The sequence below is a fragment of the Penicillium lagena genome (genome assembly GCF_028827675.1).
Source record: "Penicillium lagena strain IBT 129212 chromosome Unknown utg000007l_segment0_segment0, whole genome shotgun sequence".
NCBI classification, from domain to species: domain Eukaryota; kingdom Fungi; phylum Ascomycota; class Eurotiomycetes; order Eurotiales; family Aspergillaceae; genus Penicillium; species Penicillium lagena.
The window spans coordinates 193,230-220,278 of record NW_026623228.1 but is presented as its reverse complement, the minus strand read 5'-3'; the positions used below and the strand labels follow the sequence as shown (position 1 = coordinate 220,278).

At 53.3% G+C, this 27,049-nt stretch overlaps 9 protein-coding genes across 9 annotated transcripts; 8 read left to right on the top strand and 1 right to left on the bottom strand.

Moving 5' to 3' along the window:
• Positions 1 to 35: 35 nt before the first annotated feature.
• N7510_009575 (cytochrome P450) lies at positions 36 to 1,754 on the top strand (the record flags this gene model as incomplete). Its single annotated transcript, XM_056981500.1, is given in 5 exon segments — positions 36 to 347; positions 393 to 755; positions 802 to 1,014; positions 1,027 to 1,521; positions 1,572 to 1,754. 5 exon segments carry the CDS (start codon positions 36 to 38, stop codon positions 1,752 to 1,754), a joined length of 1,566 nt encoding a protein of 521 aa, XP_056829336.1.
• Positions 1,755 to 2,115: 361 nt separating this feature from the next.
• On the top strand, positions 2,116 to 5,442 carry N7510_009574 (uncharacterized protein; the record flags this gene model as incomplete). The annotated part of the gene is made up of 3 exons (XM_056981499.1): positions 2,116 to 2,907; positions 2,929 to 4,920; positions 4,999 to 5,442. 3 exons carry the CDS (start codon positions 2,116 to 2,118, stop codon positions 5,440 to 5,442), a joined length of 3,228 nt encoding a protein of 1,075 aa, XP_056829335.1.
• A 522-nt stretch (positions 5,443 to 5,964) lies between these two features.
• On the top strand, positions 5,965 to 8,332 carry N7510_009573 (uncharacterized protein; the record flags this gene model as incomplete). The annotated part of the gene is made up of 3 exons (XM_056981498.1): positions 5,965 to 5,972; positions 6,033 to 6,663; positions 6,713 to 8,332. The coding sequence occupies 3 exons, from the start codon at positions 5,965 to 5,967 to the stop codon at positions 8,330 to 8,332; spliced, it is 2,259 nt and encodes a 752-aa protein (XP_056829334.1).
• A 28-nt stretch (positions 8,333 to 8,360) lies between these two features.
• N7510_009572 (uncharacterized protein) lies at positions 8,361 to 13,927 on the top strand (the record flags this gene model as incomplete). The annotated part of the gene is made up of 2 exons (XM_056981497.1): positions 8,361 to 12,945; positions 12,996 to 13,927. The coding sequence occupies 2 exons, from the start codon at positions 8,361 to 8,363 to the stop codon at positions 13,925 to 13,927; spliced, it is 5,517 nt and encodes a 1,838-aa protein (XP_056829333.1).
• A 741-nt stretch (positions 13,928 to 14,668) lies between these two features.
• N7510_009571 (uncharacterized protein) lies at positions 14,669 to 15,950 on the top strand (the record flags this gene model as incomplete). Its single annotated transcript, XM_056981496.1, has 4 exons — positions 14,669 to 14,863; positions 14,914 to 14,950; positions 15,007 to 15,451; positions 15,524 to 15,950. The coding sequence occupies 4 exons, from the start codon at positions 14,669 to 14,671 to the stop codon at positions 15,948 to 15,950; spliced, it is 1,104 nt and encodes a 367-aa protein (XP_056829332.1).
• Positions 15,951 to 16,593: 643 nt separating this feature from the next.
• On the top strand, positions 16,594 to 17,527 carry N7510_009570 (uncharacterized protein; the record flags this gene model as incomplete). The annotated part of the gene is made up of 2 exons (XM_056981495.1): positions 16,594 to 17,279; positions 17,320 to 17,527. The coding sequence occupies 2 exons, from the start codon at positions 16,594 to 16,596 to the stop codon at positions 17,525 to 17,527; spliced, it is 894 nt and encodes a 297-aa protein (XP_056829331.1).
• Positions 17,528 to 18,096: 569 nt separating this feature from the next.
• N7510_009569 (uncharacterized protein) lies at positions 18,097 to 21,673 on the top strand (the record flags this gene model as incomplete). Its single annotated transcript, XM_056981494.1, has 4 exons — positions 18,097 to 18,496; positions 18,562 to 18,774; positions 18,923 to 20,582; positions 20,635 to 21,673. 4 exons carry the CDS (start codon positions 18,097 to 18,099, stop codon positions 21,671 to 21,673), a joined length of 3,312 nt encoding a protein of 1,103 aa, XP_056829330.1.
• A 912-nt stretch (positions 21,674 to 22,585) lies between these two features.
• N7510_009568 (carnitine O-acetyltransferase CAT2) lies at positions 22,586 to 24,545 on the top strand (the record flags this gene model as incomplete). The annotated part of the gene is made up of 3 exons (XM_056981493.1): positions 22,586 to 22,622; positions 22,702 to 24,364; positions 24,413 to 24,545. The coding sequence occupies 3 exons, from the start codon at positions 22,586 to 22,588 to the stop codon at positions 24,543 to 24,545; spliced, it is 1,833 nt and encodes a 610-aa protein (XP_056829329.1).
• Positions 24,546 to 24,856: 311 nt separating this feature from the next.
• N7510_009567 (MFS transporter) lies at positions 24,857 to 26,733 on the bottom strand (the record flags this gene model as incomplete). Its single annotated transcript, XM_056981492.1, has 2 exons — positions 24,857 to 25,788; positions 25,845 to 26,733. The coding sequence occupies 2 exons, from the start codon at positions 26,731 to 26,733 to the stop codon at positions 24,857 to 24,859; spliced, it is 1,821 nt and encodes a 606-aa protein (XP_056829328.1).
• Between the last annotated feature and the right edge of the window lie 316 nt (positions 26,734 to 27,049).

Below are 27,049 nucleotides of genomic sequence, written 5' to 3'. Positions count from 1 at the left end.
AATTCTACTATCAAGTGTCACCCATAGATAGCAAAATGGCTCTTTTCCAAGACACAGTAAACTTTGTCACGTCCAATCCAATCATTCTGGGAGCCATTCCTCTGCTTCTGTTTGTTCTTTCGCTACTACGATCGTACCTTCGACTGTCCCACATCCCCGGCCCATTTTACGCTCGCTGGACCAACATTCCCCGTTTCACTTGGGTTTTGAGCTTCAAGGCGCATGATATCCACACAGCACTGCATCGAAAATATGGTGCCCTTGTCCGTTTTGGTCCGAATATGGTGTCTGTTGGTGACCCGAAAGAAGTCGGTCACATATATGGGTTTACCGAGCCATGGATGAAGGTATTCCTGCTTTCATCACACATGTAAATGTAGCTAATTTTCTAGTCCGACTTTTACCACGCCCTACTTATGAAACCTCGCGGAAAGCCTATTCCCGGGATCTTTGCAGCACAAGACGAGAAAGTCCACCGCGCTTTGAAGAAGCCCATCTCGAGCGCCTACTCCATGAGCACCTTGCTCTCCTTCGAGCCCTACGTCGACAGCACTATGCGTGTATTCTGTGAGCAACTCGAGACTCGCTTCCTGGAGAAAAAGACACCCCTAGATTTCGGCAAGTGGTTGCAGATGTTTGCTTTTGATGTCATTGGCGAGTTGACCTATTCGCGGCGTTTGGGATTTCTTGAGTCAGGAGAGGACATCAATTATGTCATGGCGAGCATCTGGGGGACGTTTAAGAAGACTTCGTTGGTGGGTTGATTCTTTCATTGGTGCTTAGCCTATCTAACCTATAAAGGTTACCCAAATGCCCTGGCTCGACAAATTCTGGATCAATAACCCCATCCAACGCTGGCTACGAGGTGGTGGCGCCAGCCCCGGGGCAGCGTTCGCCATGGCCCGCGTAGAGGAACGTCGGGAATTGCAGCGCACCACGAACAAGAATGACTGGCACTTTAACACGCGTGATTTTTTGTCCAGGTTCATGGAGGCGGAAGCCAAGGATTCATCGGTGCCCCCATAGTGCGTATCTGCACGATTCCTTCTCGATTCCTTGCTCATTGAAAACAGTGCTCTGAGTGCCTGGGCTTCCTCCAACATCACCGCCGGTAGCGACACCACCGGTATCTTCCTACGGGCTGTCTTCTACCATCTCCTCACCAATCCAGACACCCTACAGAAGCTCCGGAAAGAACTGGATAACGCAGCCGCAGCGGGAAATCTAAATGAGCTGGCTTCGTGGAAGCAAACTCGCGAACTACCCTATCTCGATGCAGTGATTAAAGAGGGTGGCCGTATTCACCCCCCGTTCGGACTTCCATATGAGCGGGTTGTACCCCGCCAAGGCGCGACTATCTGTGGCAAGTACCTGCCGGGTGGCACAGTAGTTGGTATGAGTGCATGGGTGGTACACCGGAACAAGGAGCTGTACGGAGAGGACTGCGATGAGTGGAATCCGGACAGATGGTTGAGATGTGATGCAGACAAGCGCAGGAAGATGGAGAATGCACTGCTGACGGTGAGTCACCCTTCATCCTTATAATCCGCTGTTGACTGACGATGGTGTAGTTTGGGGCCGGTCATCGGACCTGCATGGGAAAGCATATCGCGTATCTAGAGATGTACAAGGTGGTTCCGACTTTGTTGAGGAAGTACGATGTAAGTGTTTCTATTTTTTTTTTTTTAATGGATTGGGCTGATATGAGCAGTTCGAGCTGGTGGGACAGGAAGAGGGAGGAGGCTGGCGGGTGATGAATCGGTGGTTTGTCATGCAAGAGGGCTTCTTGGTGAGATTGAGGAAGAGAGATATACAAGAGACTGCATAGACAGGATGGGGAATTTTTGGCAGAATTCAAATGCATACTCGCTAGAAATGAGTGAATGCAGTGTAAGCCAGCGAGTTTACCAATGGGGACAGACAGATAGACCATTAAACGGCCATACTCTGGTCCATGACAGTCAGATGAATGGCCAATCAGCCGCGGACCCGGTTGGTGTCGAATAGATGAGCTTGGGATGAACTTGGCTCCTATCCTCGGCACTGAGATTTATAGATGTTCGACAAGGCTTCCCAGAAATCTCTGTGCGGGTGTAACGAACGAAGAATATCGTCATGTCCCCCATCGCTATCAACGTAGCTCCTTTCCAGAGAGCCAAGGTCAATCTGCTTCAACCTGAAGACTCGAAATCATTAAAGAGCATTATAGAACTTTTGCTCTTCAACGCTCAGCACAATCCAGACCATGTCTTTTGTCTCCAGCTGCCCTCCAAACAAAATAATGCGATCGGCAATGCTATTTCGATCACGCATCAACAGTTCTACCACGCCGTTAATTACTGTGCCCAACGACTACAGGAAGAAATAGGCATTATTTCTTCTCCTACGATAAACGAAGATAGAACAGTGACCAAGTGCAGTCCTGTGGTGCTCTTCCTAGAGAGCAATGTCGGGCTCCTGGTCCATCTCCTAGCGTTACTGAGCCTGGGAGTTCCCGTTGCCGTTCTTTCTGCTCGACTCAGCCCGACGGCCGTACATCATCTCTTGTCCAGTATCAGAGCACGGTCAGCCATTGTATCACCACGACTGACGAGTACAATGAAGGAGGCGATTGCACTCGAGGGCCAAGGCCAGTCAGTTGGTATTCAGATGTATGTACAGCGACCATACGAGGACGACCTCGAGAAAAGTCGAACGCTGGATCTTTCTGCTATCAAAATCGATGACGGCAGGCATTTTGTCAGCGAGAACGATCGGAATGTATTGATTCTTCACTCTTCAGGAACAACTGGGCTCCCCAAGCCAATCTACCAACCACATCGTTATCTCCTTAACTTTGCGGAATGCCATCAGCTAGGCAAAGAGGACATTATAGGAAGCGTTCTTTCAGCGTTACCACTATTTCACGTAAGTTTCTGAGTAAGGAAGCCAAGCAAAACGCTGATGAGCCAGGGATTCGGTCTTGTCGCACCATGTCTCGCCATGGGAGCTGGGAAGCCATTTATGCTGCCTCCTTCCAACACCATACCTACTGGCTCTTTGATGATCGAGCTGATTCACACCTTCACCCCAACAGCCCTGATGACAGTACCTCACATTCTCGAGGAAATCACGGCACTAGCTCCAGAGCAAGGCGTCAACGCCTTGCGGCCTCTGGAATTTGTCCTCTCTGGCGGAGGACCACTCAAGAATTCCGTCGCCGAGATCTTAGCAACCTCTGGGGTGAGTTTACTGGCTCATTTTGGCACTACCGAGTGCGGACCTTTGGGGGTCGTTTCCGTCCCCGCCCCAGACTACGACTGGCACTACTGGCAACTTCGCCAGGATATCAACTACCGTCTCGACGAGGTTGATGCAAGCTCCTCCGCTGAGGAAAAACAATACAAACTAACTATACACCCGTTTGGTTGGGATTCGCCATTCGAGCTGCAAGATATTCTCATCAGCCGCGGTGCAGAGTACAGGCACCATCTCCGAGCTGCAGGACGCAAAGATGATTTGATCGTTCTCGTTAATGGAGAGAAGGTCATCCCACGGATTCTCGAGTCTCTCCTTATGCAAGACAGGCGAGTAAAGTCCGCCGTAGCATTTGGGGAAGGCAGATTCGAGATTGGTGTCATAATTGAGTCCTCTTATGAGATCGGAGATGAGGAGTTGCTCAAGACAGCCCTGTGGCCAATTATCGTCGAGGCCGGGGAGCAGATGGATTCCCATGCGCGTATCTCCAGCCCGGCTAGTATTATATTTGCGTCGCCAGAGAAACCGATTCCAAGGTCCGATAAAGGCTCGATCCTGAGGAGGGAGACTTACCGAGTTTATGAAGAAGAAATTGCCGACGTTTACAGAGAGTTGAAGGACACCGAGGAAACAAACGCCCTGGATCTTCAGTCCGACACCCTTGAAATGGAGTTGAAGGATCTCATCCAGAGGGAGATAGGGTGGAAGATCCCTCCTTCACAATGGGATAATGGTAGCGATCTCTTTGAACTAGGGATGAATTCACTGCAGGCAATGCGCTTGCACCGCCTTCTGCTATATGCTGTGCCCGAAAGCCAGAGAGGATCCATGCGAGTCGATCTCATATACAGGAATCCTTCCGTGTCCAAGCTTGCAACGGCTCTACGCGATATAAAAGGAACTCAAACCGGACATAGCGAGAGCTCTGAGAGTGATATTGATGAGATTATTCGTCAGTATTCCCTCAGTATCCAAGGGAAATCCATCGTGCTTTTGACTGGCAGTACTGGCAACCTTGGTTCTAGCCTGTTGGCTCATTTCATCGCTTCCCCTACGGTCGAGAAGATTATTTGCCTAAATCGACGACCGGCAGACCCCTTGACAGGGCAAATTGACCTTCTCCAACGACAACTGAACATAGCAGAAAGCAAAGGGGTATCAATTGGACTCAAAATGGCGTCAAAGATTGAAATCATCCCATGCGATCCGACCGCCGACTTGTTCGGTCTCTCTCTGAAGGTCTACACCCAGCTAATATCACAAACTACACACATCCTCCATAATGCCTGGCCGATGGACTTCAAGCGCAGTTTCGCCTCTTTTCAATCCCAATTTCAGTATCTCAACAGCCTCATCCGCCTCAGTCTTGACATTCACAACCGTCGGCCGTCTATCAAGCCACGACTTCTCTTTGTCTCCTCTATCGCTGTTGTGGGACAATATCCCCGCACTCACGGGACATGTTTCGTTCCTGAAGTCCCCTCAGATAAAGCCAGCGTCATTGACGACTTTGGTTATGGCCAAGCTAAGTACGTGTGCGAAGAGGTTCTACGCGCCGCAGCAAAAACATACCCAGGGCTAGAACTGGGGATTGTACGAGTAGGACAGATGTCGGGATCCTCCACTAGCGGCTACTGGAACCCAAAGGAGCATATCCCTACGCTGGTGAAGTTTGCGGGCATGGTAGGACAACTTCCGATAATTAAACAGGTGTGTTCCCCTTTCTTACATCTATATGACAAACGGTTGCTAACAAGATAGACTCTGTCTTGGATCCCTATGGATGCTGCAGCTGCCGTGCTGGGTGATATCCTCTTTTCCGCTTCGTTAAGCGGTATCTACCATCTGGAAAATCCCATCCGTCAAGCGTGGCAAGATATTCTTGATGTATTCGCTTCTTGCATGGACATCAATACAGTTCGTGTGCCGTTTAACCAGTGGTTAAGTAATGTACAAGCGGCAGTGGAGCATCAAGGAACGGAAGACGAGCGCATGGAGTTGCATATGTTGTCCGATTTCTTTGAAAAGAATTTTCAGCGCATGGCGACGGGGAGGGTTATTCTTGATACGAGTAGAACAAGGGCCGTCTCGAGAACTTTACGGGAGGTAGATGAGGTTTCGACAGAAGTTGTGTCGAAGTATGTGAGTCAGTGGAGGAGAAATGGAACACTGGGGGACCACATGTGTCGTATTAAGTCTACCTAAAGTTATGGCCTTTCCAATCGACTTATCACGGTAGTCAATCACTTCAAAATCTTGATCCCCACAAAATAGCACGCTTTCACGTAAATAATTATACCATACTCAGCACTTTTGAATACTGTAATTTGAAACCCTACGTGACGAACCCCTAGACTTGGTGTTCCCAGGTCACTGACCATTATCAATTCCGTGGCTATTTGATATTGGCAGGTTTTACCTTAACGGTAGAAGTTTCGAGAGTCTGCAGCGGTGATGTCCGTGAACAAATCAGGATAGTCAGCCCTCCCAGGCTCACTTGCATTGGAAAGAGTGCCAGAAAGCTCAGGAGTAATGGCCCACTGGGAGATACGAGGCTGTGCTTATCATGTCAGAGGGCCAGAGTATACATGGGCAGAAAATATAGAAGTTCCGAGACTCTTTACTCGGGGTTTGGGTCTGCAGGGTCCGGCGGCTCTATGCTACAGGGACCATCCGGTATAACTCCCGAGATGATGAAGCAGATCGTCCCTATTCAAAAATAAACCCATGGCTGTGTAACTCTTTATCATTGGTAACGGCTGAACATCTTCAACAGTTCTTCGCTGTGCATTTAGCCACCGACTCAACTTCTTCACTATGACCCCATCCCTGCTTCTGTGCGGGTCACAGGCTATCCAATGGTCTGACGACTATCTTGTTTCCCTACGAGACGTCCTACTCTTAGACCCTATTCTTCAGCCCTTTGCCAATGCCATCCGTGAACTCCCCCAGTTATGGGGTACGCTACTCGAGGCAGACACAGTGCTGCAAACCTTTCCCGGGAAGCAAATCCTGGAGCGATTCAGCAAGTGGCTTGATGGAGAGGCATTACTCGACACTGCCTCAGTTGCAAATCCCAATTTACTATTGTCGCCACTCACGGTCGTCTCTCAAGTGGTTGAGTATCTCAATTATTTGGACAAGGGAAACCCCACCCAGTCCCACCTACGCATTTTGAACGGAGTCAAAGAAGGGGGCATCCAAGGGTTCTGCACTGGGTTTCTCACTGCAGCTGCATTGTCATGCTCTCGAGACTATAGAGATATCGTCGAGTTGGGGGCTGTGGCATTGCGTCTGGCTGTCTGTATCGGGGCGTATGTGGATTTGGACCAGCGCAACACCTCAGAATTTGCCTCTCTGGCTGGGCGGTGGGCTGCAGCGGCAGACGAACAGAAGGTCAATGCTATCTTGGCCAAGTATGATAAGGTATGCGATGCGTCTGTTGTGTTGGATATCTTGCTAACGAAAGTTCTAGGCATATATATCTGTGCACTCGGACGCGACCTCAGCAACGTTCACTGTTCCACAAACACGCAAGTCCAGTATCATTCACGATATGAATAATATTGGCCTTCAGGTCAAGGAAATCCCTCTTGCTGGTCGTTTTCACAACTCGATTCATCAAGAGTCCTATAACAAGCTGGTCCGTTTATGTGAGAGCACATCATCACTGCGATTCCCCGACCATTGTCGCCCCCTCGTCCCTCTACGAACCAACGTCAACGGACAAATCCTCTCTATTGACGAAGCTCTGCATGTTGCTGCACTACGAACGTTGCTTCTCGATGTATCCGACTGGTATCAAACCACGAGCAAAGCAGTGGATAGTCTTGGATCATCAACAGCCGGACAACATGAGGTCGCTGTCCTGGGGCTGGGCGATTGCATCCCACGCACAATTCGGCAGTCTGGTGCTCTCCATGTAAGCCATATCCAGACAGGGGCCAAGCAGGATTACGACAGACCCTATCTATACCCCAGAGACGCTGTTGCTATTGTCGGAATGGCTTGTCGATACCCCGGCGCAGACTCCTTAGAGGAATACTGGCGAGTCATCGAATCTGCAACGTCCATGCTGAGCGAGCTCCCAGACGGTCGATTCCCTAAAATCAACCTCCGTCGTGATCCAGATAGGAAGATTCCTTTGAATGGGAACTTCCTACGTCACCCTGACCTCTGGGACCATCGCTTCTTCAAGCGATCTTCGCGCGAGGCTGCTTCGATGGACCCTCAGCATCGCCTGGCGCTGGAAGTTGCCTACGAAGCTCTCGAGTCAGCTGGTTATTTTTCCCAACACACTCTTGCAAAAGATATCGGATGCTACATGGGCGTTGCGGCGTCTGACTACGAAGACAATGTAGCCTCGCATGCACCAACCGCCTTCTCAGTCCTGGGCATGGTTCGCGCCTTCACCAGCGGCAAGATCAGTCATTTCTTCGGATTCAGCGGGCCTTCGCTTGTCTTTGACACGGCCTGCTCTTCTTCCTTGGTGGCCATACACACTGCGTGTCGTGCCCTACAAGCAAACGAATGTTCCATGGCCCTCGCTGGTGGTGTGAATGTCATTACCAGCCCCACTCTGCACCAAAACCTCGGAGCAGCGAACTTCTTAAGTCCCACTGGTGGATCCAAATCCTTTGATGACCGTGCAGACGGGTACTGTCGTGGCGAGGGCGCAGGTATAATCCTACTCAAACGACTTGATCGCGCCATTGCCGACAAGGACCGCATCTTGGGCGTCATCGCCGGCTCCGCTGTGAACCAGAACGACAACGCATACCCCGTGACTGTTCCTGTTTCCCTGTCGCAAACTGCCCTTTACCGGCGTGTGCTGGATATTGCCAGTCTCTCCCCACGCCGCGTATCCTATGTCGAAGCTCATGGCACTGGCACGCCAAAGGGCGACCCGATCGAATGCGCTAGCATCCGCCAGGTGTTTGGCGGGCAAGCGGATCGGAAGCTCTACTTGGGCTCAGTGAAGGGGAATATAGGACACGCTGAAGCCGCGTCCGGCGTGGCGGGCCTCATTAAGGTGCTGCTCATGATGCAGAAGCGCCTGATCCCCCCCTCAGGCGAGCTTCATTTCCTTGAATAAAAGTATCCCGCCATTGGAGCCGGATAATATGGCCATCGCGCGAGAGATGACCTCGTGGAATGCTGAGTTCTATGCTGCCTGTGTGAACAACTACGGCGCGGCAGGAAGCAATGCGGCTGTGATTGTCACACAGCCTCCCAGTATGGGTCGTGGAAATGATGTGACAGTGCCATTGAAGAAATACCCTGTCGTATTATCTGCTAATACGCCTGGAAGTCTCAAGCAGTATGCTACTGCTGTGAAAGAGTTTATCTCCCAGAATCGTGCGGTCCAGCAGGGAAACTTCCTGGCCAGCACGGCCTTCCATCTGTCCAGACGGTACAATCATTCCTTCAAGTATATGGACGCATTCTCTGTTGAGTCAATCGATCAGTTAAATAAGAAGCTTCATATCTGCTCTCAGTTACCGGACTCAGACATTATGGTGTCGAAATCCCAGCGTCCCATTGTTCTCGTCTTCGGCGGCCAAACAGGCAATCTTATCCACCTAAGCGAGGAGGTGTACCGCGGGTCATCCCTTCTGCGAAAGTATCTCGACAAATGTGACGTCCAGTTGCGACAGCTCGGTTTGGCTAGCATCTTCCCTGGCATCTTTCAGCAACAGGCTGTTGAAGATATCGTCCAGCTTCATTGTATGCTATTCTCGCTGCAGTACGCCAGTGCAATGGCCTGGATTGCTGCCGGTCTCCAAGTACAGACAGTCATCGGACACAGTTTCGGACAGCTGACAGCCATGTGTGTGGCTGGAGTCTTGAGCCTGACTGATGCAGTTAAGTTGGTTTCTGGACGTGCATCGATCATCCGGGAGAAATGGGGAGCCGAGCGAGGATGCATGTTGCTTGTGCAGGGTGATTTAGCTGTTGTATGCAGCTTCATTGCCCAGGCTCGTGAAAATACTGGTCATGTTGTGGAAATTGCTTGCTTCAATGGACCCAACAGCTTTGTCATTGTAGGCTCGGAAGCGGACATTGATTCTTTTGACTCATTGGCTGCCTCGACCCTGAAGACCCGCAGAATGAGCGTTACCCATGGGTTCCATTCAAGGTTTGTTGATGCTATAATGGATGATTACGAAAATTTGGCGAAGGATATGGTCTACAAATCTCCCACTATCGCTATTGAGACCTGTTCCTCGGTCGAAAGCTGGAACGCATTCAAAGCAGACCGGGTGGCCCAGCAGTCCCGTCAACCCGTTTACTTTGCTGAAGCGGTGCAGCGCATCTCCCAGAGCTTAGGACCTTGTGCCTGGGTCGAAGCGGGATCTGCGTCCGGGATCACCAATATGGCTCGCCGAGCTCTTAACGACGCAACCAGTCATGACTTCTACTCGATCAATCTGGGAGGGCCTGAGCCATGGGATGCTCTCGTTGACACAACGCTCAGTCTGTGGAAGGCTGGGGTGCAAGTTGATTTCTGGCCTTTTCAAAAGGAACATCAATCTGAATATCTCCCTCTCAATCTCCCACCGTATCAATTCGAACGGTCGCGGCACTGGCTCGAATATGTCGATCGGCCCGGCGCGGATGGTTTTTTCCAAATAAAGGAGGCATCAGCGGTCGAAACCAAGCCCAAGCTAGTTTCCTTCGTCAAGTACCTCGACTCCAACCAGAAAACAGCCGAGTTCACCATCAGACAGGATTGCGAGCAGTATCAAGCGCTGGTCCGTGGCCATGCCGTCCTTGCCAGCATGCTGTGTCCTGCCTCATTGTACGTCGAGATGGCCGCGTCTGCTGCTAGTCTGCTTGTCCCCGAATTTTCACCGTCATCATACACTGCACGAGTTGAGGATCTACATATGCAATCGCCCTTGGCTATTGATCTCAAGCGTGGACTCCGTCTGCTTTTCTCGGCTAGCGGCCCGGGAGCATGGCAGTTTACCCTACAGGGATTCCCCCTCGGGGAAGAGGACAGCACAATCCAACATGCCAGCGGTACAGTCACCATCAGCTCTCTGGCAAGCGAAAAAATAGAGGCCCGGTTCTCCCGGTACAGCCGGATTGTCGACTACCAGCGCTGTGAGGGCCTGCTCTCTGACTCCAGCTCTGCGGCCGTGCAAGGCTCGCTGGTCTACAGGATGTTTGACAAGGTGGTCATCTACTCAGATATCTTCCGTGGTGTGCATAAGATCGCTTCCAAGGGCAAGGAGGTAACTGGTCTCGTCTCGTTGCCATCTGTTGGTTTGCAGCTGGTCAACGAGTCAGTCTGCAATCCGCTCGTGATAGATAATTTCACCCAGGTAGCGGGTCTGCACGTCAACAGTCTAGACGACTGTGGGCCAAATGAGGTGTACCTGTGCAACGGGATTGAGCAGATCGATGCATGTAGGCCACTGGACGCGTCTGGATCGTGGCTGGTTCACTCATCATTCGATCGCGTCGGCACAAGGGAACTCGTGAACGATATCTTCGTCTTTGATGCCGTCACGAAGCAATTGGTGATGACCTTGTTCGGATTGCGGTTTGCCAAGGTGCCCATTTCATCCCTCAAGAAGGCACTGGAACGTGCAAACCCGGTCCAAGGCTCTACACAAACCCCTTCTGTGAAGGTATCTAAGCCTTCGACAATAGTTCAAATGACGCAGCCCACCCACATACCTCCGAAATCGGGGAGGACAACTCCATCTGCTGATGCGCAGGTTCGAACAGCAACAATGGCGTTGCTTAATGAGGTCGCTGACGTTCCCTTATCTGATATTACCGATGGTGCTCGCTTGGAGGATCTGGGGATTGATTCCCTTATGGCAGCAGAACTTCTAAGCACCATCCGGGAAAGATTCAACCTCGACATCCCTACATCCATCTTCTCCAGCATCGTCGATTTCAGGGGCTTGTACCAGCATATCACCTCCGCTACTGACGCAGGCGCCATGACACCGTCTTCTTCGTCCGGCACGGAGACCAACGATAGCATTCTCGAAGTACAATATACGGATACCAGCACGCCGTTCTCCGAGATTGCCTACCCGTTCGACGGCAAGGAGGCTGATGACAAGGCCTACACAGATCAAGTGGCTCAACTATCGCTGTTGTTCGTTGAACATCTAGAATGCGCTGTTCCGATCCCCTCAGGCGAATCGCTCCGTAATATTGGTCTAGACTCCTTAGTTGGGCTTGAACTGGCAGCAGATATCCACAAGGCATTCGGTCAGAAGGTTAACCTGGCGACCCTGGACCCCGAGTGTACATTTGGACAGTTCTGTGACATGGTCATCCCCCAGACTACGTTGCCGGTACCCACGGTCTCCGAAAAGGTGGAAAAAACGGTGCGTTGGGCGTCGACACAGGTCGCTTACTCCACCAAACGCCAGGATCAAACTACAAAGGCGCCGGACGTGGGCCACGTCAATTATCTCTCTCACTGCGCAGAGGACTTTGCCCAAATACGCCACAAGTACACCTTATTCGCGAAAGAGGTCGGGTTCGCCGACTTTCGCACCAACGTCTACCCCCAGCAGAAAGAACTGGTGTGTGCGTATGTGACTGAAGCCTTTGCTGCTTTGGGAGCTGATCTTAGGACTATCCCCTCCGGATCAGCGCTGCCTCCTGTTCCACATATTTCCAGGCATGCCAAGGTGATGAAGCAGTACTACAAGGTGCTCGAGGACTCTGGCTTGATTGCTATAACAGGCAGTGGGATGATCCGCACTGCAAAGCCCATCAGCCCGGTCAACTCTCAGGTTCTCTACCAGCAGATTGATTCGGTATTCCCGCAGCATCGGGGTGAGCATATGCTACTGAACTCAACCGGGTCAAAACTCGCATCCTGCCTGAAAGGAGAGACAGATCCGCTGCAAATCCTCTTCGGTAGCAAAGCAAGCAAGGATCTGATGGAGGACGTTTACACCAACTCGCCCATGTTCGCCACCGGAACCCGTATCTTGGGCGACTTCTTCGTCAAGGCTTTCGGCAAGTATAAAGGGTCTGAGAAACTGCACATCCTGGAGCTTGGGGCTGGTACAGGAGGTACAACAAAGTACATCGTAGAGAAGCTGTTGGAGCACCATATTCCGTTCACATATACCTTCACCGATCTCTCTCCTTCGTTGGTGGCGCTAGCAAAACGAAAATTCGGCCACTATGGGTGCGTCGAGTTCGTCGTGCTCGACATCGAAAAGCCCCCTGCAGAGCACTTAGTGAACTCATACCACGCCATCCTCTCGTCTAACTGTGTGCATGCCACGAAGGATCTGCTCAACTCCACCACAAACGCGCGCAAGCTGCTCCGTGAGGATGGTTTCCTTTGTCTGTTAGAACTCACCCGCAACCTGTTCTGGCTGGATTGCGTCTTCGGGTTGTTGGAGGGGTGGTGGCTTTTTGAAGATGGACGGAAGCATGTACTCGCCGATGAGTACCTCTGGAAAGAGACATTGCTCCAGGCTGGATTCCAGCATGTGGACTGGAGTAACGATGACACTGAAGAATCGGATCAGTTCCGTGTCATTACTGGCTTCGTGGCTGACATTGGAAGAAACCCCATGAGCCAGAAGAAGACTGTCACTGGGAAGCTGCAAACGATGGAAACAGTCCCGTTCACTACGGTGGATGGAATACCCCTGCTCGCAGATATCTACTATCCTGCTAAGGAAGATGCACCCGGTGTCAAGCGCCCCATTGGTAAGTACTCTCTCCATTTTCATGTTGGAACTACTTGGCTAATTCCGCAGGGCTTATGATCCATGGTGGAGGTCACATCATGCTCTCTCGCAAAGACATCCGGCCCAAACAAACGCGTCTCCTCCTCGAGCGCGGCCTGCTTCCCGTCAGCATCGACTACCGTCTCTGTCCCGAAGTCAGCCTTACTGAGGGCCCTATTCCAGATGCCTGCGCCGCCCTCAATTGGGCTCGCACCGTCCTCCCAACTCTCCAGCTGCAACGACCGGATATTTATCCCAATGGCGAAAAAGTAGCCGTAGTGGGTTGGTCAACCGGCGGGACGCTGTCAATGATGTTGCCCTTCAGCGCCCCGCAACGGGGTATCCAGCCCCCCGACGCGATTCTGGCATTCTACTGCCCTACAGACTACGAAGCGGACTTTTACCGGGAACCGAACTACCCCGAAGGCACTTCTGGGACTGTTCCGCAAACCTATGATCTCCTGGAAGGTGTACAAGAACATCCGATTACAGGCTACAACGTCCCCGCGTACAAGGGTGCGACGGGTGGATGGATGTCTCTCTCTGACCCGCGCTCGAGGATCGCATTGCATATGAACTGGAAGGGACAGGCACTTCCTGTGTTGCTAAATGGTCTGCCATCTAAGAAGAAATTACTGGATGACGGAGACGATGCATCGTCGACGAACTGGCTGGATCTACCACAGCCTAGCATGGACCGGGTGCGAGCCTTGAGTCCATATGCGCAGATCGTCGAGGGAAATTACCGGGTGCCTACGTTCTTGATCCACGGTACGCGGGACGATCTCATTCCGTGGGAGCAGTCAGTACGAACGACCGATGCGCTTGCTTCTCAGGGAGTCGGCGCAGGTGTAGCGATTGTTGAGGATGCAGTGCATCTGTTCGATCTCTACAGGGATCCGGAGGGGAAGTATTGGGAGGCTGTGTTGGAGGGATATGACTTTTTGTTGAAACACCTATAATCTCTCCTCATTGCAGAAGATAAAACAGAGTAAGGCAGTGTGCATTATGTCATTGCTCAACGCAGAAGGAGCGGATCCGACCCTAGAAATTTGGTGCAGACAATCAATAATGCTTAATGCCGGTGACAGCTGGTTCTAGATTTTGAAGACCCTGTCTTTCGCTAGATGATTGGCCTGGGGACATAAATCCGGCAAGATATCCGCTTTAAATATTGCTGAAACTGAAGGCTGTCCACATTCCTTGCGTCCAGGTAATTAATTTGTGCAGATAATTGTATAGATGAATCGGTCCCACCGGCACTTCATCTAGATGGTGGTCCGTGGGCCCTTTCTCGACCATGGCCTGAACCAGATCCATGGGTCGGATTCAGCCATTGTCAGCCACTCTCCGCAGTCGTTCCCATTCGGGAGGTGTCAAGCTGCGTTTCGTGTGCGCTGTCAACTTTCTTATGGTGCTTCATCAAACTCTCGACAAAACTGGCGTGACTTCCGATCAAGATGCCTCGATCCAGAAGTGATCTGGCTCATGGCAAATGAATTCGTCTATTCTAGGGCATAACTTCGCCGTCATAATATGGTCAAACCATCGTTCCAGAATGTAGCTTAGCTTGCCCCATCGGCAACTTTGGAGCCTTTCGCCCACGCGGCGTTCATATTAAGCTCCCCATTTACTTTAAATGGACTGGACCCTGGTCGTTCGCTCATGAGGCGGTTTTGGTTCCCCATGCACTCGTTTCGACAATGTTAGCTACAGGGGACTTCGGGCCTGCGCCCTTGGGGGTCAACCTTGCAGATAATCAAAACTCGGAGATGCTGGGGGCCGTCATCACACTGATGATCGTGGGAACACTAGCTGTCATTCTCCGTATATATACCCGCACCAGTGCCTCACAGGCTCATTTTGGAATTGATGACTACTTGATATTTGCTGCACTGGTGAGTATATACTTTTCGGGGAATCAAATCAAACACTAATTCCAATTCAGATCTTTGCCTATGGAACTGGCATATGTGTTTTGATCAGTAAGCATGCCTTCTTTGGTCCATTGAGAGGCGATAATAACGCGTTTGAATCATAGGCACGAAATATAAGAACGGATGGCATATTCAAGCCCTCACAGACCATGAGTTTATCGTTGTTTGGAGATTACTCTTCGCCCATGTCATGATCTACGCCACGACAGTCAGCTGCACTAAAGCGTCGATTATCATGTTCTACCATCGGATCTTCAACCTGCAATACTCTCTGTGGATCACTCTCTCTATTATCGCCGGCTACTTCGTCTCCGTTGTCATTACTATGGTAGCGGCGTGTCGCCCAATCGCGTATTTTTGGCTGCAGCATACGAATTCCGCCGCAGAGGGCAGCTGTATTAACGTCCCGGAGTTTTTCCTGATCAACGGCGTCATCGCCGTCTTGATTGATCTAATGATCCTTTGCGTGCCGGTGCCGATTATCTGGAATCTGCAGATGCCGCGGAGCCAAAGAGCAGCGGTGATTGGGATCTTGTTCCTGGGTGGATTGTAAGTTTTTTAGCCTCGTTTGTCCATCTTCTTTTTCTTCGAAAATGTAAGGTCCTAACTAAAAGCACTCAGTGTCTGCGTCGCAGGTATCGTGCGAGTTGTCGTGTTGAACGAGAACACAAAATCGGACGATCCGTCATGGAGCATCGCACCCGTCTTCGTCTGGTCTTGCGTCGAACCGTTTATTGGAATTGTCTGTGCTTGCCTGCCGACATTCTCACCAATTTTCCGTCGCTGGTGGGCAACCCTGGTGCCTCGCAAGAAACTTTCCAGAAAGAAAGAGTATTACGGTCCCGAGGGGTCCGGCCTCTGGCGCATCAAGCGCGAGAAAGGCAAATCGCCGCCGGATGACAGTGCGTTATCGCAGGATGAAGTCGAGCTGACGCATTTCCCCGGCTGGCCGGCAGGAACTCTGCACACGAGAGAGAGCAGGGACCAGATGGTGTCACCGCATGCGCGGATCCAGATCAAGGAAGAAGTGACTATTACTTGGGCGTGATCTGTACATAAAACACACCATTTCAATCGATAGGTCTTCTCCTAATTGGGCAATCCGGCTTGCGTGCTTAGGGTGCATATCGTGCCCACTCAAACCCCCGCGGTGAGACCCTTAAAGAAGAGAAAGCTCCCGATCATTAGCGGTGTGGATCCCGCCACAGCTCAATGGTGCCTGGGCTCAAGCTCTGATTGCTCGAGAAGCGATTGGGTGATCGGAGTCACTCTTGACCACATCCTGTTGGTCTTGGCAGACACCATGACCATCGAGCAGTTTGGGGCTTCAAAACAATTGCAACGGGCATCGAAGCACACGTATATACCCCTAGATCCCGAGAATCGAAATGATTCTTCTCGGAACACCCACGAGGCCCCATGACAGGATCATTCCGCAGCTCAGACAGGGTCCGACGATCATCCGCAATCGCCTATTGTGATGGCGTGCTCTCACCACCACCTGCACCCAATCGCGCAATACAGCCATCCCCTCAAGAAGCGGTCACGTCAATTTTCTTACTTATTGACCCTCGTTCGCTCGGGGCTTGATGCGCCATGTTCTCTTTCTCTCCAAGTTTTCCGTGACAGCTTGAAGCTTCCCCGTCCGCGCGCTCCTTAACTCCCGACCTTGCTCGTTGGTCTCCGTCGCGATGGCTGCATCCTCCAGCCTGATACTACCCAAGAGCGAGCTGTCCAAGGAAGAGCTGTTCACTGCGAAATCATCACTCCAAGAATATCAGCCATGGTTACTCGATGACCATCCACTGCGCTCATACCCGACTCAATGTATCCCGGGCCTGGGACCGGTGCTGAGAAGCGGCTTCAAATCGTTTCGCGTGCGCTGGAAGGAGCACTCGCTTCGCGCCGTTTGCCTTATCCTGGCATCCTTGTACGTCGTTGTTTTGGCAACCCATGCCGCTTACCTGCTGACTCCTTTTGACAGTGCTGCATACGAGGGCCTCCGCGCGCTCGCCGGTTCTATATTCCCGCAGCCCACAGTGGCAGGGATACATCCACGCAGCTATCCTAATGCATGCACCTTCCCGCACCCGGATACCCGACCAAATGCCCTGTCGCGGTCTCTCGCTGCTGGGTGCGACGGCCTTAATACCGCGCTCTGGTTAGACGAAGACGTACTGAAGATTGGCGCTCCCACCTCGAGTCGCAAAACAGAGAATGCCCTGCAGCGGCTAAGTCTCAACCCGCTTGTATCCCGGCTCGACGATGAAGTCACCACCGACAACTCACAAGCTCCCCTGACGGCTGCTGATCCGTCCGATGATGCTGCGCAGTCATTCCTTCTCATCTTGGATACCAAGTCTCCACTCCCTGACGTGTATCATCTTCTCATTTCTTACCTTGCTCCCCTCCGGGAGAAAGGGATACCTGACCCACTGGGATCAGGATCGGATTGTCTCTCGCCGCGTGACGGTTGTTGTTACGGGGGATGACGTGTCCGAGACCGACTGCTCGACGCATTCCTACTCTGATGTCTTTTATATGGCATCACCGGAGGACTCGGCGGTGACTGGTTCCCATCTGAGTGACGTTCTCCCTAACGTATCACCGATTTGTCTTACGTGATTCCCGCTTTTAATTAATGATACCCAATGTATACCATATTGTAGTAGTGGCATCTGCAGTGGTAACTGTGCTTTACGTACGTAAAATCCGCCGGAGATCAACGGTCCTGAAATATCCTTGGGGACGAAACACTGTAACGGGTGAAGGGGGACGAGCGCGATGGTGCGAGACCCCTCGCCATGAATAACCGAGCCGAGAGAGCGTGCCGGGCGATCACGCTGCAGTCCGGCTGCAAATGCAAGATAGAGTCTTGGCCCCAGCTCGCGGCTAAATCACTGGGGCGGTATCAGGCATCCCCTGATGATGGTTCTTTCACCAATTCATGAGCCTGAACCGAGTTCTCCGCCCGCTAACCTCGGATTCGCAAACCTCATTGGGCGCTATTTCCAAGCGAGCATCCGTCGCGCGACCATCAGCCGCTGATCCTGCATCACAGCTCTGGCCCCGGTCGGATCTGTCTTTTCCACCGCCATTTTACCACCGAGCTTACCCCAGGGTCGACGCTGGTTTTCTATTCTCAGGGCCTCGCAGCCATCTTGTCCTTCCTTGTCCTTCACCCCCGCGGCGAGATGGACTTTTTCCGACGCCTCAACCAGAGTTACCCTCCCCGTCCGTCACCCTTGGGCACCTCGGCGCAGCAAACTTCTCCGCAGGGCCCATCGTCCGGTACACCAGCCTCGAGTGCTGAGTCTCGCCGTCCCACCGAGAGGCATCGCAATCAGGATCCGTCGCGCCCGACGACGACTTCTCCCTATGCGCGCACATCACCCACATCTCCGGCGACGGGCTTTGGGCCGCGGTCTGTCTCCCGACCGTCGTCCCTGCGTGGAGAGGCCCCGAGCACAGACAAGTCGGCCCAATCCCATCGTCGGCATGGCAGTCTCGACCGCAAAGAGCCTTCGGCCACACACCGGCGGAACCAGTCGCAGCCCTTCCTGCGCTATCGCGATGGTACATCTCCCTCCATTCGTCCTTCTCCCCTGGCTGTCTTTCCCCGGGATCGGCCCGGGAGCTAGTCAACAAAAGTGGATTAGCTCATCCCCTTGCCTCTCCCGGTCTAGCGCCAGTCGAGCTTCTCTCTCCGCCTTTTCATTCTGCCATTCTTCATTCTCCCCTGCGCCAGCTGGCTGACCGACCTTCTTTACTGACTGACACAGGGCTGCTGGGACACCGCGACATGAATCCTTCCCCCCACGACTCTGCGCGTCGCACCTCTCACGGAAGCAGGGGAAGCCCTGTGTATTCCGGTATGTCTTGCCCCTCCTTGGACCGGTCGCGCCGCACCCCGGTGTCACATGGCGTTGGAATGACCTCGCATCAACCTGCGGCGGAATGACGCTATTCGCACCTCGGTCGAAAAACAAACCTGTCCTGACCATTTTTCACTATATCCAGGTCCCCACGAACACCCGGCGCCAGCCGCGTTTGGGAATCGCCAAATGCCACCTCCATCTCCTCCACACGCGTACGGCTCGCGAGCGCAATCTGCGAACGCGCCTCCCTCGTCGTCCATGCTTCCACGCGACCCTTCTTCCAGCCAATCCCACCGTCCAGGTAGCAGCATGTCCATCTCCTCCATGTTAGGCGGTGATTCTGAACGTCCGGCCCGAGATTCAGGGCCGTCGTTCTTCTCACGCCCATCATCGCTGTTTAGTAGCGCGCTGCCATCCTCAGCGACTGGTGCCATGTCGCCACCCAGTGGACCAGCAAGAACATCGCCGCTCGACCACCCTCTCTTCCGGCGATCGCGTACCCCCGAAAAGTCTTTGTCGTCGAAGCCGCAGACCGGTCGGCCTGCCCGGTCTGGATCCGGGGGCGGGTCGTACCTCTTCTCGGAACAATCCAGGTTTGGTGGCCTGTCGCGCGGACCGTCATCGTCACAATTCCCAGATAAGCCTCACTCGACACACCCTTCCCCACGAATCTCGTCTGCAGAGGCACCACCAAACGAGCCTCGGCGAATGAGTCTGAGTGGGCCCATCGCCCGACCGAGCAGCCAGCCACCACATGCCGACGGACCAACTCGTACGCCAGCCTACAGCCCGATCTCAAGGCCGTCTGGAAGTGTGTCCGAACGGCCGTTTGAGTCGGGTCCGCGCTCTGCGTCTACATCCTACATGGGGCAAGATTCTGCGCTCAGCCGGCTCGGTAGCCTTTTTGGAGATCGTCGCTCAGAAGACCCTCTATACCGTGACCGAGATCGAGCTGCCAGCCATGGAACCGATGCCAAGGCTACCCGAGGCGCGTCCTCCCGGTTTGGTTCGCTCTACGGAGATCGAGAACCGGTCGAACGGCATTCCGGCGCCTCAACCTGGGAGCAACGTTCGCATCCCGCATCGCCAGAGAGTAGGCGTTTCCCCGTACCGGAAAGTGCATCAGGGTTTGGATTCGGCGCTATTCAGAGCTACACCAAGTCATTGGGGTCTCAACCCGGCGGGGGCCGCCAACCTCCTTCGTCTTTACAAAGTCGACACAGCCAACCTACTTCACCGCCACATGAATCCCCTTTCAAGCAAACGCAGCCTCCACGCGGAGGTTCGACCCCGGCAGGGTCATCGGCAGTCCCAGGACCATTCAGCCTCTCCACCACAGAAGACACGCGACGCAAAGGAAGTGATGAACTTTTCCACCATCGCAACTTGCTAGCGGTTGGGGCAGATGGAAAGCGCGGCGGACGAGCCTCACCTCTTCCTCAGGCCGTTCAGGGAGCTCAGGCTCCGTTCATCGGGTCCAGTGGCGAGTCTGGCATCAAGAATGAGCTGGGACGAGTGTTTTCTGGAATCGGAAGCGGCGTTGGCGGCGTGACGGCCACCTCTGCCAATAGTGGATCACCAACACCCATGACCTCCAGCCCTTTCAAGCGTGATAGTTTCACCGGGCGCTCCGCCAACGGCGAGGTGTTTGACGAGTCCAAGATCGCCCGACCCGCATCTGCCACGGGCTCCAAGCGGGCACGAAAATCCCAGGATGAGGATCAGCAGATGGATCTGGAGGGATCAACGCTGTCAACCCGTGGAAACCGTCGTGCTCGACACCCCCATCACCATCACCATCAGTAAGTCTCGGATGACTATTGATTCATCATTTCTGCTAACATTTGTTTGTAGTCATCACCATCACCGCCATAAGCTTGAAGAGGAGGCGGCATTGGCTGGGCTACAGCGTCCGCTGTCAACCGCGAGTTATCTCCATTCCACTTCTACTCCCGCAGACGGAGCCCCTGTGTCCGCCTCTGGCCATCATCACCACCACCACCACCATCATCACCACGCTCCTCGACCGGCCAGTCTCCCAGTTGCTGTGCCAACACCTCTACGGGAACCCCAAACCACCGTGAATATCGAGCCCTTGCTGTCCAGTGTGGCTAATCGACCGCGGCATCACCTGGGATCAACGCTCTACACCCCGCGAATCAATGCCCCATCAGCCAAGGCATCTGTGGACAGCGCCAAGTTCGGGTATACTACGAGCCCACAGCCGCTTCCCCGGTTTGAAGGACGCGAAAATTGCACGTTTACCGTCCGCGTTCCCCGTTTCCGAATCGACGCAAATCACCGCGAAGAGATCTGCGCGCGGCGTGCGTTGTGGGGAACCGGTGTCTACACGGATGATTCAGATCCAGTGGCTGCCGCGATCCACTCGGGGTACATCCGGGGTGCATGGGGCGAAGATGTGGACGAGTCCATGCTCGATCTGGAAATTAAAGACACCTATCAACATGCCCCGCAGCTCGAAGTGAATGGAGCCGACGCTTCCAATCCAGATGCCCAGGCAAGCAAGGAACCGCGCCTGCCCCCTGTTCCTCCAGCGGACAAAGATCTCCACATCACGCTCTTGATCTTGCCGCGTCTCGAGCGGTATGACTCGGCCGTGTTGTTCGGGCTCAAATCGCGAGTGTGGGATGGCCGGCATGACGGCATGAGCTTCAAAGTGCATCGCATTGACTGGGTGGATGAGGGGGTCGGTCGCGGAGAAGAGCGAAGCGGCGAGGCCCGACGCAAACGGCTGCGCACTCTAATGCAAAGCGGCCGCATCTGCACTGGGCCGGCGATGGCGAAGATGGACGCGCTGCGCCAGAGCGGGGTGCAAGTTCCCCGGGCTCTTGATGGTAAGAACCAGATAGCACCGGTGCAGCCGGTCTCTTAAAGGCGTTGTGATCATTGCGGTTCTTTTACGGTGTTGTCGATCCATGGCCCTGCTTTCCGGTCTGGAGTATTCTGGTGGACTCGGCGAATCTTTACAACATTCTTGTTTCCTTTTCTCTGCATCTGCTGATACCAGATTTGGTGTCTTGGTGTCATTGCATTCTGGCCAACGGGCGAAGGGGGGAGGGGGCGTGTATTCCGGTCTTGTTAGGGCTTTCTCGATCTACTTGCACTCCATAATCTATCTGCACCGTTGGTGTTGTCCGCGGGAATACTCTGTCGTGGTTGGCTCGTTCCGATCGAGCGTAGTGAACTAGCTCTCCCCGCATTGTTATTCTTGTCTGTGGATTGTCTTCGCCAGGGCGATCACTGCGTCGAGCGCTAGAGGTGGATGTATAGAATCTTTTGGACCTCATCTTTTGCTTTCCTTCCCCTGTCTGTACCCAGCTGCTTCTTGGCCCTATAATCCACTCCAACTCCCTAACCCACCCAACCATCCATCCTCCGATGGACCGAGGCCCATTAACATACCGTGTGACATTTCCGCGGTAAACGGGCACTGTGGGGCCGTCTCCAATACCTGGCCGATACTGGTTCGGCCCTTCCCTTCAGCCGAGGCAACGCTGCCTCTCGTTCTTTATTCCTCGCCATCGCTGTCCTGGCTGTCCGGCGATAGTTTTTTCTTCTCTTCTTTTCATACCTCCTATTCTCTCCCCTTATATCCTACCACCGCTGAGAGGGATGTTCACTGCTTCTGCGAGAAGCCGTCTCTCTACCTTGTCACGGCCCCGGCAACCTCCGACAGTCTCTCTCCTCGCTCGCTCCGTGGTAAGAACGGCCGTCTCCGATCTTGCCGACCGCTCGCAAGAGAGTGCGCAGGAGTAATTGACTGACCCCCCGACAGACTCCCACAATGGCTCCCCGGCGAAAGGCGTCTTCGGTCCCTGAGGGTGAGTGATTCGATTCACATGTTGACCGCTCCCAGGTCTCCACAGCGGGACCCTCGTCATGGCTGACCGACATGCCTAGGATACAAGGAGGATCTCTCCAAGGGCAAGATGCTCCGATTCGAAGATTCCTTGCCCCGTCTACCTGTTCCCTCGCTCGAAGAAACCGGCGCCCGATACCTCAAGTCCGTCCACGCCGTTGTCTCCGAGACCGAGTACGAGCGCACCAAGAAGGCTGTCGAGGCGTTCATTCGCCCCGGCGGTGAGGGTGAGCCTCTGCAGAAGCGGCTGCTGGCACGCGCAGCCGACCCCAAGATCAAGAACTGGCTGTCCGAATGGTGGAACCACGCCGCGTACCTGGGCTACCGGGACCCCGTCATTCCCTATGTCTCCTACTTCTACTCCTACAAGGATGACCGGCTGCGCCGCAACCCGGCCCAGCGTGCGGCAGCGATTACCTCGGCTGCGTTGGAGTTCAAGCGCCAGGTGGATGATGGCTCCCTGGAGCCCGAGTACATGCGTGGCCAGCCAATGGCCATGAACTCGTACGAGTACATGTTCAACTGCTGCCGAATCCCCGCCGAGGGCGCGGACTTCCCACGCAAGTACGCCGCGGCCGAGAACCAGCATATTGTGGTGGTGCGCAAGAACCAGTTCTTCAAGGTGCCTTTGGTCGTCAACGGAGAGGCCTTGAATGTCTCCGAGCTGGAACAGCAGTTCCAGCACATCTATGAGACCGCCCAGCCCGCGCCGCCGGTCGGCGTGCTGACCGTTGCGGACCGTGACCACTGGGCCGCTGCGCGTAAGAAGCTTGTTGCCGCTGATCCAGCCAACGAGAATGCTCTGCGCGACATCGAGTCCTCCGGGTTCGTGATCTGCCTGGATGACGCTAAGCCCGTCACCCTGGAGGAGCGCGCGCACCAGTACTGGCACGGCGATGGCTCCAACCGTTGGTTCGACAAGCCTCTGCATTTCATTGTCAACGAGAACGGTACTGCTGGTTTCATGGGCGAGCACAGCATGATGGACGGCACCGCTACCCACCGTCTCAGCGACTTTATCAACGCCACCATCTTCAATAAGAAGATTGATCTCTCTGCCAAGCCTGTGCGTTCTTCGCTAGCAGAGCCTAAGCCCATCACCTTCCACCTGAATGAGGAGGTCAACGAGGCCGTGGATTTTGCTGCCCAGTACCACCGCAAGCAGATTGCCGACCACGAGCTGGTTGTCCAGGCCTTCCAGGGCTACGGCAAGGGCCTCATCAAGAAGTTCAAGTGCAGCCCCGATGCCTTCGTCCAGATGCTCATTCAGCTGGCCTACTTCAAGATGTACGGCAAGAACCGCCCTACTTACGAGTCCGCCGCCACCCGCAAGTTCCAGGAGGGTCGCACCGAGACCACCCGCACCGTTTCGGACGAGAGCGTCGCCTTCTGCAAGGCCCACCAAGATGCGAACGTGCCTCGCGAGGAGGTCGTTCGGTTGTTCCGTGCCGCCCTCGCCCAGCACACCAAGTACACCCTCGAGGCTAGCGACGCTCGCGGTGTCGATCGCCACCTCTTCGGTCTGAAGAAGCTCCTGCAGCCAGGGGAGAAGGTTCCTGCTCTCTTCGAGGACCCAGCCTACACCTATTCTGGCTCCTGGTACATTTCCTCCTCGCAGCTGAGCTCCGAGTACTTCAACGGCTACGGCTGGAGTGAGGTCATCCCCGAGGGATGGGGCATTGCCTACATGATCAACGAGAACAGGTGAGTTTTATTTTCTACAATATAATATGAGATACTAATGACGTGCAGCCTCAACTTCAATATCGTCTGCAAGCGCCTCGGCGCTCACCGCATGAGCTACTTCCTGAACGAGGCTGCCTCCGAGCTGCGTGACTTGCTCATGCCTGATCTGGCTGCCCAGCCCGAGAAAGCGAAGCTTTAGTTTCTTTGTGTTTGCTGTGTATATCGGTTCTCTACTGGATTCGGGTTTGGTTTGCAGCGACTACCATAGATGAAAATACTTTCTTGTCTTGTAGACTTGGTCATAGTTTGTTGAGGAAGTCATACGTTATATAATTTCTTCGAAGGAATATTTACTGTTATTATTCTCATTGCTGACTTGCAACAAATGTCAACAGACAACCTCCAGTCTCAAAAGACCCCAAAAACGCACCTTCCCACACCCCCTTCTATACTCACTCAAAAAGCAAAATGATTAGCTCCCTTAACCTCCATCCCCACTGCCTTACTGCCTTATCCAAATGACGCTCCGGGCGAGAGAGCAAACTTGCTCAAAGCACGCAGTCTCGCACCATAGAAGTAAAGCAGCCAGATACCAATAATACCAATAACGCTCAGCCCACCGAGGACGCTTACACCACGAGCAACGCCCAAATTGCCGAATAATGGGTGCGCAAAGAGCACACTGCCACAAGCCAACGCACTGCGGAAGAAATCATTTGCAGCAAACAGACTGGCAGCGTACTTGGGGTAGCTGAGCGGGATATAAACGAAAACACACTGCATGACAATGAACACCGACCCGCCGTAGATGGTGATTCCAATGGTAGGCACGATCCAGTGAATTGAGGCGCGAGCTGTCCAGGCGAAGAGGAAGAGACCAATTGTCGGACCAAACGAGGCGGGCAGTGCTGGGATCAGGCGCGACTCTTGCGCCGGAAATCCAAAGCGGACGATGCGCGGGTTCATCCAGAAGTATATGTAGGAAAAGTAGATGGCGATGGCGACGATGCAAGATACCAAGATACATAGGAAAACTAGACCGATTTCGCCGAGGTTCATGTTGTAGTCGGCCGGGTAGACCAGCGGGAAGACCTCGAAGAAGGAGTAGTAGATTCCGTAGATGATGGCCGTGTAAACCTGGACGAAGAGCACCGCGGGATCCTTGATCGTAATTTCCATGGGCTTGATGAGCGCATCCACAGTGACATCCGAAACGCGCATATTGCGCTGGTCAATCTCAGACTGAGACATGAAGCGACTATCGTTGTAGATTCGGCGGAGACGACTTGCACGCCGGTACTGGATCGTCGGGCCGCTAGTCTCCGGGAGGAAGAAGAACATGAGGAGGAACACAGGGGCTGAGGCCCAAATCGATTCGAAGAGAGCCCAGCGCCAGCCCTCGACGGGGACAGAGAAGCCGCTGAGGAGTGGACCGAGGGCAGCTATATCACACTGTTAGTATGGAGGAATGAATAGAAAGAACGGCGGGTAGACTTACGTCCGCAGTACGCGGCAGCAACCCAAGCCATCATGGCGTAGGGCAGAGACATTAAACTATACAAATCGCCGATCGAAGCACCGCCTGAGGCAAGACATGGTGAGCCGAAGAATCCCTGCAGAAACCGGAGCACCATCAGGCCCGCAAAATTGCCCACGAAAGCTGTCGGGATGGAGATGATGACGAAGAGGAACATGGTCACGATATAGACTGGGTTGCGCCCAATAATGGGGATCTCACTCATCGGTGAGAAGATCAAGGGACCGGTCCCATATCCAAGGACATACAGCGAGAGACCCAATGTAGCGACTATCTGACTGACGCCGAATTCCTTCATGACCCCTCCCTCCGATGAAGTGTAGATGGCGGATGTGGTGTATACTACGAAAGTATAGAGGCAGATGATTGTGGTCGTCAGAGCACGCTTGAGATTAGACCAGTTGTGTGGATTCTCGGCGTCATCGGTATAGTACCAGTCGACCAGGATAGTGCCATCTTTGGTCTTTTTCGGACAAATGGGAATGGACTTGATCTTTTCAATCTCGTGTTGCTCGTCCGTTTCAAGCCGAGTTTCTGTTGAGGGTAGACTATTTTGGGTCGAGACATGACTGAGACTTTCGTCACTGTCGGGTTCTGATGATTGGGATTCGGGTTGAGCTTCGGCTTGAGCTTCAGTCTGAGCTTCGGCTTGAGCTTCGGTTTGAGCTTCGGGTCGAGCTTCGGTTTGAGTGTCTTCGGAGCCGGCGGCAGCGTCCGACCCGTCCATAACCTTGATCCATTCGTCAGGCAGCTTGAAGTCGGCTTTCTCCTCAGGATATTGAAAGTATTTGTTTTTGGTTACGAGACGGACAAGCTGCCCGAAAGGGGCATCTCGGAGGACAGCTTGCATCCTGTGAATTGATCGACGGTAGTCGAACTAATGCTTTCTGTTTGCGATACTAAGAAGCAATGTATGCAATGGAAGGCTATCTGGAATACAATATATATACTGAGGTGTGAAAAGCTCTTTATAATTGTCTTCGCTCCGTTATCTCCATCCACCATTATGACGTGAGTTATCACAGAGAGTGCTTGCTAATCTAATTCATGCCTGAAACCAAACAAAATGATAAATCAGGCATGGAAACTTCTCAAAGCGTATTGACTCATCTAACAATGGAGATGATTGGACCATTTACCAAGTTGAATAATAATATGGCCCGTTG